The sequence below is a fragment of the Cherax quadricarinatus genome, chromosome 64 (genome assembly GCF_038502225.1).
Source record: "Cherax quadricarinatus isolate ZL_2023a chromosome 64, ASM3850222v1, whole genome shotgun sequence".
NCBI classification, from domain to species: Eukaryota; Metazoa; Arthropoda; class Malacostraca; order Decapoda; family Parastacidae; genus Cherax; species Cherax quadricarinatus.
Genome location: NC_091355.1, coordinates 9969278 through 9980298, shown reverse-complemented (window position 1 = coordinate 9980298; position 11021 = coordinate 9969278). Strand labels below are relative to the sequence as shown.

Genomic DNA, 11021 nt, shown 5'->3' with positions numbered 1-11021 from the left:
CTCTTGCATTTGTATTAGTTTTACTTATAAATATATTTGTTAAAGAATACCTGACAACAACTGAAATATATTGTGCAGTTATCAGTGTATGTTTTTTATTTGTGAAAAACTAGAACAGTTTTTGCCAATGGCTTAATTATGGTAAGTTTTCCGCCACTCGGGACTTTGGTCTTCATGCAGTTGAAGCGTGGAAAGAAAATAGTTTTAATGTTATAGATTAAATGAAGAAGATAGTGATGTGGTTGAGCCCAGACAAGAACAGTTGCAGGTACGGCGGCGTCCTGCGTGGTAGTTTGCTGCGCTCTCCGTCATCTTTATAACCTTGTTACTGAATTTTTTTTGACTTTCTAGACAAGCAGGTGGTGTTAACTTAATCTATATCCTCGTGATATAGTAGTGATGCTGATGTGTGAGAAACATGAGTAATAACGTGTGACACGACCTGAATCCAAGGAAAACTTGAGTATGAGGACCCCGTTCGTGTAGTGAAGTTACCTGTGTTGTATTGATGTTGACCTCTTGAACTGTGGTGATATACCTCCGCTGAGCTATTGTAGTATATTCTCTGTTGTGTGACACGTCTGTTTATATTATTATTCCTCAAATATCATTTTGTTACAATCTTATTCTTTACTTAATTACCTAAAACTCGTTTAATAGCCCAAAGCAATATACAGTTAACAGGTTTTGGAAAGGGAGCTCTAATGTAAGCTTTTGCTATTTTTAACCACAAATATATAAACATAAATGTGAGAAACTGAAGTGCTTCTTCTATAATGGTGCTAGAGGGGAAGTGTTTTAGAAGGCTGAAGTAGGACTGACATGATAACGGCAACTCCATTATCAAGATGATAAAATGTAAGTAAGGAATCTTGGTCTGTGCCCATTACTCAAATTAATGTTAATTGAACTCTTGTTATTTTCACAATAACATTTCTTGTTAACACAGCTCAGCCTTGAACAAAATCCGTTATAATCATGGAAATATATTTGCTATAGATTAAATGTTTATCATGGTACTTGACCTCTCAGCATAGAGTACTTTTCCTTGTCAATTGCTTAATTATTTTTCCTGTATTAAAAATGTTTTGATTTTGATTTTTTCATTACCTTCAGTATATTTCTTTTGTTTATTTCTCCAGGTCAGAATCAAAGTTATTACAGTACATGTAATTTAATTATATAGATAAAAAGGAGACATGATAACCACAAAATTATAAAACGCTAATATGCTCAATAGATAAGAAAGATTTGTTAACGCTGTCAACAAGACGAATAAGAAGCCACACAGCAATAAATTAAGATAGAAAAAGTGCCAAAAGGACTTCAGAAATTTCTTATAAAACACTGGGTTATCCTAGGTAATTTACACACATGTTACTATGTATGTTAATTTGTGTACCTGTATCTAAATAAACTTACTATTGTACTAATACATTTATCTACATTATTTGTATAGCTCAAAGAAATAAACTATTATTATTATATAGAAGGGTATAGAAAACCAGAAATGGAGTACAAGCTCGGGGTGAGCATAGTACCGAGCATATCGCCTGAGGCACACATCAACTGAATAATCTTCACAGCAAATGCACCTCTGGGAATTCTAAGATCAGCCTTTTAGGAATTTAAACCAATCAATCGCATCTGCTAGAAAAATGACAGGATGGATAATGAGAACCTTCAAAACTAGGGAGGCCAAGCCCATGATGACACTCTTCAGGTCACTTGTTCTATCTAGGCTGGAATATTGCTGCACTCTAACAGCACCTTTCAAGGCAGGTGAAATTGCCGACCTAGAAAATGTACAGAGAACTTTCACGGCGCGCATAACGGAGATAAAACACCTCAATTACTGGGAGCGCTTGAGGTTTCTAAACCTGTATTCCCTGGAACGCAGGAGGGAGAGATACATGATTATATACACCTGGAAAATCCTAGAGGGACTAGTACCGAACTTGCACACGAAAATCACTCACTACGAAAGCAAAAGACTTGGCAGACGATGCACCATCCCCCCAATGAAAAGCAGGGGTGTCACTAGCACGTTAAGAGACCATACAATAAGTGTCAGGGGACCGAGACTGTTCAACTGCCTCCCAGCACACATAAGGGGGATTACCAACAGACCCCTGGCAGTCTTCAAGCTGGCACTGGACAAGCACCTAAAGGCAGTTCCTGATCAGCCGGGCTGTGGCTCGTACGTTGGTTTGCGTGCAGCCAGCAGCAACAGCCTGGTTGATCAGGCGCTGATCCACCAGGAGGCCTGGTCACAGACCGGGCCGCGGGGGCGTTGACCCCCGAAACTCTCTCCAGGTAAACTCCAGGTAAGTATCGTTCACAGCACTATACAACTTAGGCCAGGTCCATTGTGGAGTATGCAGCATAAGCATGGAACCAACACCTGATCAAGCATGCCAGAGACATTTGTAAAAGTGCAGAGGACCCCAATAGATATGTCACTTTTTTGGGGTTATCCTAGGTAATTTACACATGTTACTTGATATGATAATTGTATTTATGTATATCTGTACCTAAATAAACTTACTAGTCCTGGATGAGGGAAGAGGATTATGAACTATGAGGAGAAACTGCAAGAGCTACTCCTGATAATATTCGAGGACAGAGGGACCACAGGAGTCATAACAACGATATACAAAATACTCAGAGGAAGTGATAGAATAGAGGAACACGCCATTCAAGAGGTGAGAAATAGTTACAAGTCATAGGTGTCAGCAAATAGTTTTTCAGTAGCCAAGTTGTGAGGAATTGGAACAACTTGGACACAGATATGGTAAACATGAGGAAATTAAATCTTCATCAGAGTACAAAACAAATTCTGGCCACAAAATAGAGCGAAACACCAACGTCAAAGACCTGGGAGTGATTATGTCGGAGGATCTCACCTTCAAGGACCATAACATTGTATCAATCGCATCTGCTAGAAAAATGACAGGATGGATAATGAGAACCTTCAAAACTAGGGAGGCCAAGCCCATGATGACACTCTTCAGGTCACTTGTTCTATCTAGGCTGGAATATTGCAGCACACTAACAGCACCTTTCAAGGCAGGTGAAATTGCCGACCTAGAAAATGTACAGAGAACTTTCACGGCACGCATAACGGAGATAAAACACCTCAATTACTGGGAGCGCTTGAGGTTCCTAAACCTGTATTCCCTGGAACGCAGGAGGGAGAGATACATGATTATATACACCTGGAAAATCCTAGAGGGACTAGTACCGAACTTGCACACGAAAATCACTCACTACGAAAGCAAAAGACTTGGCAGACGATGCACCATCCCCCTATGAAAAGCAGGGGTGTCACTAGCACGTTAAGAGACCATACAATAAGTGTCAGGGGCCCGAGACTGTTCAACTGCCTCCCAGCACACATAAGGGGGATTACCAACAGACCCCTGGCAGTCTTCAAGCTGGCACTGGACAAGCACCTAAAGTCAGTTCCTGATCAGCCGGGCTGTGGCTCGTACGTTGGTTTGCGTGCAGCCAGCAGCAACAGCCTGGTTGATCAGGCTCTGATCCACCAGGAGGCCTGGTCACAGACCGGGCCGCGGGGGCGTTGACCCCCGGAACTCTCTCCAGGTAAACTGAAGTGGTAGAGGCAGAATTTATACACAGCCTTAAGAATAGGTATGATAGGGCTCACGAAGCGAAGCGAGAATGAACTCAGTAGCAGGCAGTGTAAGAGTGAGGCAGGTGGTGGTGGTGCTATATTCGTCAGGAAACAACAGTCTCCTGACACGGGTCTTAATGAGATGATGACCCCTTCAGTGGCTAAACATCCACTGGCCTACCCGAGCTTCGTTTCAACATCCCATCCAAACCAAAGGATCACTACATGATAGTGTATCCCAATATGCTGACATTATAAGAGGATACGCTATGATAACTTGTTTATTACGACTTAATCAGTGTCCATTATGGATAAAACGCGCGCGCACGCACGCATGATAACGACGTACAAAATACTGAGGAATTAACAAGGTGAACAGGGACGTAGTATTTCAGAAATGGGAAAAGAAACAAGAGGGTATAACTGGAAGTTGAAAAAATTATGAGTCATGGAGATGTCAGGAAGTATTTTTCAGCTTAAGAGCTATCAGGAAGTAGAACAGACTGGAGAGTGAAGTGGTAGAGGATTATTATTATTATTATAATCAAGGGGGAAGCGCTAAACCCGGAGGATTATACAGCGCCTGGGGGGGGATGTGGAAGGCATTCAGGCTTAATTCGGGGAACTGGAGCACAGATCCAATTCCCTAAATCAAGAGCCCATCACCAATATCAAGGAACCTTCCTTGAGGGGAAGTGGTAGAGGAGAGATCCATAAATAGCTTTGTGAAGAGGTACTTGGTGTTTACGTAGAGAGAGTTCCGGGGGTCAATGCCCCCGCGGCCCGGTCTGTGACCAGGTCTCCTGGTGGATCAGAGCCTGATCAACCAGGCTGTTACTGTTGGCTGCACGCAAACCAACGTACGAGCCACAGCCCGGCTGGTCAGGAACCGACTTAGGTGCTTGTCCAGTGCCAGCTTGAAGACTGCCAGGGGTCTTGAAGCCAGGAGAGAGTGCACCTAGTAGCGCCAACGAAGAGGCGGGGCCAGGAGCTGTGAATCAATCCCTGCAACCGCATATAGGTAAGCACATAAGTTGAGTACACACATATATGGGAGTATGCAGCTCCAGTTTGGAACCCTCACCTGGCTAAGCACACCAGGGAACTAGAGAAAGTACAAAGGTTTGCAGCGAGACTAGTCCCGGAGATAAGGGGCATGCCCTACGAGGAGAGGCTAAGAGGACAGGAGGAACAGGGAGGACGTGATAATGACATATAAAACACTGAGAGGAATCGACAAGGTGGACAGATATAGGATGTTCCAGAGATGGGACACAGCAACAAAAGATCACCTGGAGAGAGTTCCGGGGGTCAACGCCCCCGCGGCCCGGTCTGTGACCAGGCCTCCTGGTGGATCAGAGCCTGATCAACCAGGCTGTTACTGCTGGCTGCACGCAAACCAACGTACGAGCCACAGCCCGGCTGGTCAGGAACCGACTTTAGGTGCTTGTCCAGTGCCAGCTTGAAGACTGCCAGTAATAATAATAATAATAATAATAATTTTTATTTCAGCAAGATACCTGTTTGTATAAAGGTGTATAACAATTGGGTGTACATGCCAAAAGTCCCTTAATATGTAGAGGATTTCGGGCATTGGAAGTTGAAACACAAATAACCAGCACATAGAAGAGAGAAGCTTACGACGACGTTTCGGTCCGACTCGACCATTTGCAAAGTAAGCTCCTCTCTTCTATGTGCAGGTTATTTGTGTATCGTTCCAGTCACGGTATTGTGCCTTTTTTTTGTTATTTATTGGACGTTGAAGACTCAGATGAGACACAGGGATATTAGTATTTCTTCAGTCATAGAGTTATCAGGAAGTGGAACAGTCATCACTACTACTATTACCGCCATCATCACTGCTGCTACTACTCTCTCTCTTTATCTACCATTAACCACTACAACCATTACTAACAAAGCAGTACTTATAACACCAACAGCATCACCGTCACCATCACCAACGTCATTACCAGCACAGCACAAACATCACTAACTCCAGCACCACCACCAACACAATCACAGTCACCATAATCACCACCAATACCATCACCAGTAGCAACTGCACCAACACCACCACTAGCAATATCAACGAGAGAGAGAGAGAGAGAGAGAGAGAGAGAGAAAACGAGAACTAACACGTTTCACACACGATTCACGTAAGAATGAATCTCGTTCAGTGGTCATTGAAGCCTCCATCATTTCTGCACTGAATAAGTTTATTCAGGTATATTTATTATTATTATTATTATTATTATTATAAAAAAACGCTAAACTTACAAGGGTCATACAGCTATTCAGGTATAGGAACACATAAATCCAGTTTCATAAAATATACATAGCAGCACATGTGTAGATTATGTAGGATAACACAAAAAAAAGTCCAAGTCACTCCACCAATTTTCAAAAGTCTGAATCTGCTCACCATTAAGAACATCCATACTTATTCATGTGCCTACTACATACACAGAACAATACACGCAAATATAAACCCTCCACTCAAACTTCTCCTTACCAACTTAACAGGACACATGACCACAACACAAGACAGATCTCTTTTTGATATACCTCGTGTCCTTATCACACTGTAAAAACTCTATGCACATAAAGGACCCTAAAATATGGAATTCATTACCAGAAGATGTTAAAGTAACCCAGTCTGAAAATCAGTTTAAGACTCTCCTCAAAAGCCACTTAATCACCCTAGACTAAACGCTAAATACTCAATACACACATACTCACCTATGTACTCCCACATCATAACTTCAACAATCACTTTGAACCTTTTATCCTTTGTTGACAGGAATATAACTGAACCATTGTTTTCCACAAAAAGCATTTTAGACTATATGAATATATCCTTTGTCTTATACAAATTTAATTCAGTTATAATTAATAATCTACTGTTCAACTATGAAATAATTACTGTCCTACTGTACAACTATGATAAAATCCATAGTGTTAAGTAGTCTGTAAGCCAATAATGTTAAGTTGGCCCATAATGCCTAGGCATAATAGAGGTTCTCTTTGCATCGCAACCCACTATTGTAAATATAAAATCTCAGTGTACTGTTTGCAAAGACATAAAATACATAAAATAAATAAATAAAAGTGACATTTAAAATGGGGTCCTTGAGAACGACCCAACATGGGTTTAGCACTCCATGAAATGCAATCTCCCATTAATTCCAGATGTTTGTATTCAGGTGTACGACTTCAGCGAGGTGGGCGGTGGCGGGCGGTTCGTGTGGGCGTAGTTGTTCTCCTACTGTTGTGGGCGTGGGTGAGCTTCTCCCAGCACGCCTATAACTTACCCTCAACCACCCTCAGTAAGTATCATATTGTTGATAGTATACCACAAAGTTGATGATGAATAAACACACATGTCATGTCCACCACGTAATTATCTATAGCCAAAACGTTTCACCTGTAAAACAGGCTTCTTCAGTCAAATATATAGGCTAATGTAACACTCGAGACATTAAAAAGCGTAACACAGAGATGGCCAGTCCCTCAGCCTTAACAGGTGGTGGTCAGTCCCTCAGCCTTGACAGGTGGTGGTCAGTCCCTCAGCCTTAACAGGTGGTGGTCATTCCTGCCTTGATAGGTGGTCAGTCCCTCAGCCTTGATAGGTGGTGGTCAGTCCCTCAGCCTTGATAGGTGGTGGTCAGTCCCTCAGCCTTGATAGATGGTGGTCAGTCCCTCAGCCTAAAGCAGAACCATGCACCCAGACCTTATATACTGGAGCAGAAGTGAGGTGTAGCAGCTGGAGGTGATGTCACAGGTGAGAGTGGCCTACTAGTGCCAGCGGGTCAGTTGTTTAATCAAGGAGTTGCAAAAGATTTTCCATGTACCAAGATATCATAGTGTTGCTGTGTTAGACATGTATTATATTACTGAGTGATAGTATACAATACCGACAAGCTGATGACTAAGACTCCTGGTTATAGGTTGTCCTTTTTTAATATATATTTATTTTGGCAGGTGACAGGTTTAGTCGGTCACCGAATCTGCAGGTGGCAGCGCCTCCTGATGTTGCAATGGACGCTGAGGCTGGCCAGGATCACATCCAGCCACACCCCCTGCAGGAGACCTTACAGGAGCCCCTGCAGGTGAACATGTTTTTTTGTTTGCTTTGTGCCCTCAGAGTGGCTAGTTTACAGTGCACCCATAGCTCCAGCCTGTATTGTAGTACAGAAAGAAGCTTTGACATTACTCAACAATTAGACCAGGTCAGTGTTTTGACCTGATTGATTATTCAGTGCTCAAACTGGTAGATCACTCAGCATTCTCCCAAAGGCGTGTGGGAGTCACAGTGGGTCTTTATCAGGTTCTTAATTATTGCAGCCAATTTGAAAGATTGCATTCACTATAGTATGTGATTACAGTCAATTTTACACCTGCAGTAAAAGGGCTTTTGACCCAAGTAATGAGACTTTTCAGATCGAATTTAGTTACCCAACCCTCCCTGTTTTTTTCTTTATTTAGAGATTTTTTTTTTTGTCTTTGGGGGAATCCAACTTCTTGACAAAAGAAAAAAGAATCACTGTCAGTCTTCTTATAACTTTAGTAACGTCCATTGGTAGTACTGTGGTAGTTGCATTACTATATCCATTGGAAAATGTATCATCTTAGGGCATGTCATGTGACCTTCCAGTGAGACCTCTGGAGTTTACCTGGAGAGAGTTCCGGGGCTCAACGCCCCCGCGGCCCGGTCTGTGACCAGGCCGCCTGGTGGATCAGAGCCTGATCAACCAGGCTGTTGCTGCTGGCTGCACGCAAACCAACGTACGAGCCACAGCCCGGCTGATCCGGAACTGACTTTAGCTGCTTGTCCAGTGCCAGCTTGAAGACTGCCAGGGGTCTGTTGGTAATCCCCCTTATGTGTGCTGGGAGGCAGTTGAACAGTCTCGGGCCCCTGACACTTATTGTATGGTCTCTTAACGTGCTAGTGACACCCCTGCTTTTCATTGGGGGGATGGTGCATCGTCTGCCAAGTCTTTTGCTTTCGTAGTGAGTGATTTTCGTGTGCAAGTTCAGTACTAGTCCCTCTAGGATTTTCCAGGTGTATATAATCATGTATCTCTCCCTCCTGCGTTCCAGGGAATACAGGTTTAGGAACCTCAAGCGCTCCCAATAATTGAGGTGTTTTATCTCCGTTATGCGCGCCGTGAAAGTTCTCTGTACATTTTCTAGGTCGGCAATTTCACCTGCCTTGAAAGGTGCTGTTAGTGTGCAGCAATATTCCAGCCTAGATAGAACAAGTGACCTGAAGAGTGTCATCATGGGCTTGGCCTCCCTAGTTTTGAAGGTTCTCATTATCCATCCTGTCATTTTTCTAGCAGATGCGATTGATACAATGTTATGGTCCTTGAAGGTGAGATCCTCCGACATGATCACTCCCAGGTCTTTGACGTTGGTGTTTCGCTCTATTTTGTGGCCAGAATTTGTTTTGTACTCTGATGAAGATTTAATTTCCTCATGTTTACCATATCTGAGTAATTGAAATTTCTCATCGTTGAACTTCATATTGTTTTCTGCAGCCCACTGAAAGATTTGGTTGATGTCCGCCTGGAGCTTTGCAGTGTCTGCAATGGAAGACACTGTCATGCAGATTCGGGTGTCATCTGCAAACGAAGACACGGTGCTGTGGCTGACATCCTTGTCTATGTCGGATATGAGGATGAGGAACAAGATGGGAGCGAGTACTGTGCCTTGTGGAACAGAGCTTTTCACCGTAGCTGCCTCGGACTTTAACTGATAGTTACTTGAACAGTTAGTGCCCTTGTCTAAATAGGCAGTTTTATCAAGCCTTACTCAGTCATTGCTGGAGGTGCTATCCTGGTATTGTACACCATGTATGATAAGAGATGGTTCTTGGTGAACAACTGCACTACTGTCATGTCATAGAGGTGAGCAGGTGGATATGTAGTTTCATTCTGGAAATATAAACACATGCAGTATAATGTGATCCTTTATTGACTACGTTTCACCCACACAGTGGGCTTTTTGAAGTCACAAACAGATCTACCTGGGGTGGAAGGGATGCGAGTATTTATAGTCAGGTTCAGAATGCTGAGGTCAGGTGGAGAATGCTGCATCTAATGATGCATCTGATGATGCAGCATTCTCCACCTGACCTCAGCATTCTGAACCTGACTATAAATACTCGCATCCCTTCCACCTCAGGTAGATCTGTTTGTGACTTGAAAAAGCCCACTGTGTGGGCGAAACGTAGTCAATAAAGGATCACATTATACTGCATATGTGTTTATATTTCCATTGTGTCGGTATTTTATACCATTTATTTCCACAGTTTCATTCTATTTATTCATGGAGCTGCCTCCTATTATTTACTTATTATGAGCAATGCATTACCTTATTCTCCTGGATCCTTATTGATTGTGACTCCCTTCATGGCACACATAACTGCTGTGGAAAATACTGTATATATTTTCCAGAAATACAGTAGTTATATGTAAATAGATGGCCATACTGTATTTAATAATATTTGTCATAGAAAACGGGAAGCTGCGCCTGCGCAGAAGGACAGTCGCCATTATTGTTTGAATTGAACAGACATTGTGAATAATGGGAAGAATTTTTCGTGCTCTAGAGGTTAAAATTGGGCTGACACCTCTCAAATAGGAGGCGAAATTGTTGGATGTGCATTCCTGCATAATTTGAGTATCAGGCGACAGGACAGGACAACTCCAGGAACTTCAGATAAGCTGTCTAATTTATGTTTAAATTCTGGCCAGTAATTTTTTTTTTATAAATGTAGGCAAAAGGGGGGGTCCTGTACATGACACATTAATCTCCAGTCAAATTAGTAAGTGTTATGATTAAGATATATTCTCCTTCTGTTATTTAAATGTGTGTATATATAATCTCTTTTTAATTTTAATATACAGTCCACAAATTTATATATTTACCAGCATTCCTGGTGATGTATCCTTCATTTATAATTAATAGGTCCAGAGCAACTTGTGGATATGACAGTTGTAGGTATCGAAGGGGGACATTTTTTGCGACCTAGGTGTCCCAAATTCCTACTTGTCTAACTGATAAATAATCATTATCTTTGTTCATTTACTGTTATGTACATAATGATACATTCAGATAAATGCAATTTTCCACATCTGACATAAAATGCCTTAATTATTGGAAACACTTGAAGTTCCTAAACCTGTACTCCCTAGAATGCAGGCAGGAGAGATACATGATTATATACACTTGGAAAATCCTAGAGGATTAGTACCAAACTTACACACGAAAATCACTCCCTATGAAAGCAAAAGACTCAGCAGACGATGCAACATCCCCCCAGTGAAAAGCAGGGATGCCACTAACACGATAAGAGACAACACAATAAGTGTCAGGGGCC

At 42.3% G+C, this 11021-nt stretch overlaps 1 protein-coding gene across 7 annotated transcripts in view; it reads left to right on the top strand.

Moving 5' to 3' along the window:
* Positions 1-256: 256 nt before the first annotated feature.
* Positions 257-11021, top strand: part of LOC128700012 (carbohydrate sulfotransferase 11) — a 37114-nt gene continuing 26349 nt past the window's right edge. Inside the window, exons 1-4 of one of the 7 annotated variants that reach the window (XM_053792904.2) lie at positions 257-463; positions 678-858; positions 6841-6963; positions 7619-7746. In XM_053792904.2, the coding sequence (XP_053648879.2) occupies positions 849-858; positions 6841-6963; positions 7619-7746 (261 nt within the window). In that variant the 5' untranslated portion in view covers positions 257-463; positions 678-848. Of the gene's footprint in view, positions 464-660; positions 859-6840; positions 6964-7280; positions 7419-7618; positions 7747-11021 lie in introns of those variants that run through there. The other 6 variants (XM_053792903.2, XM_053792905.2, XM_053792909.2 and 3 more) reach the window with 6 other exon arrangements.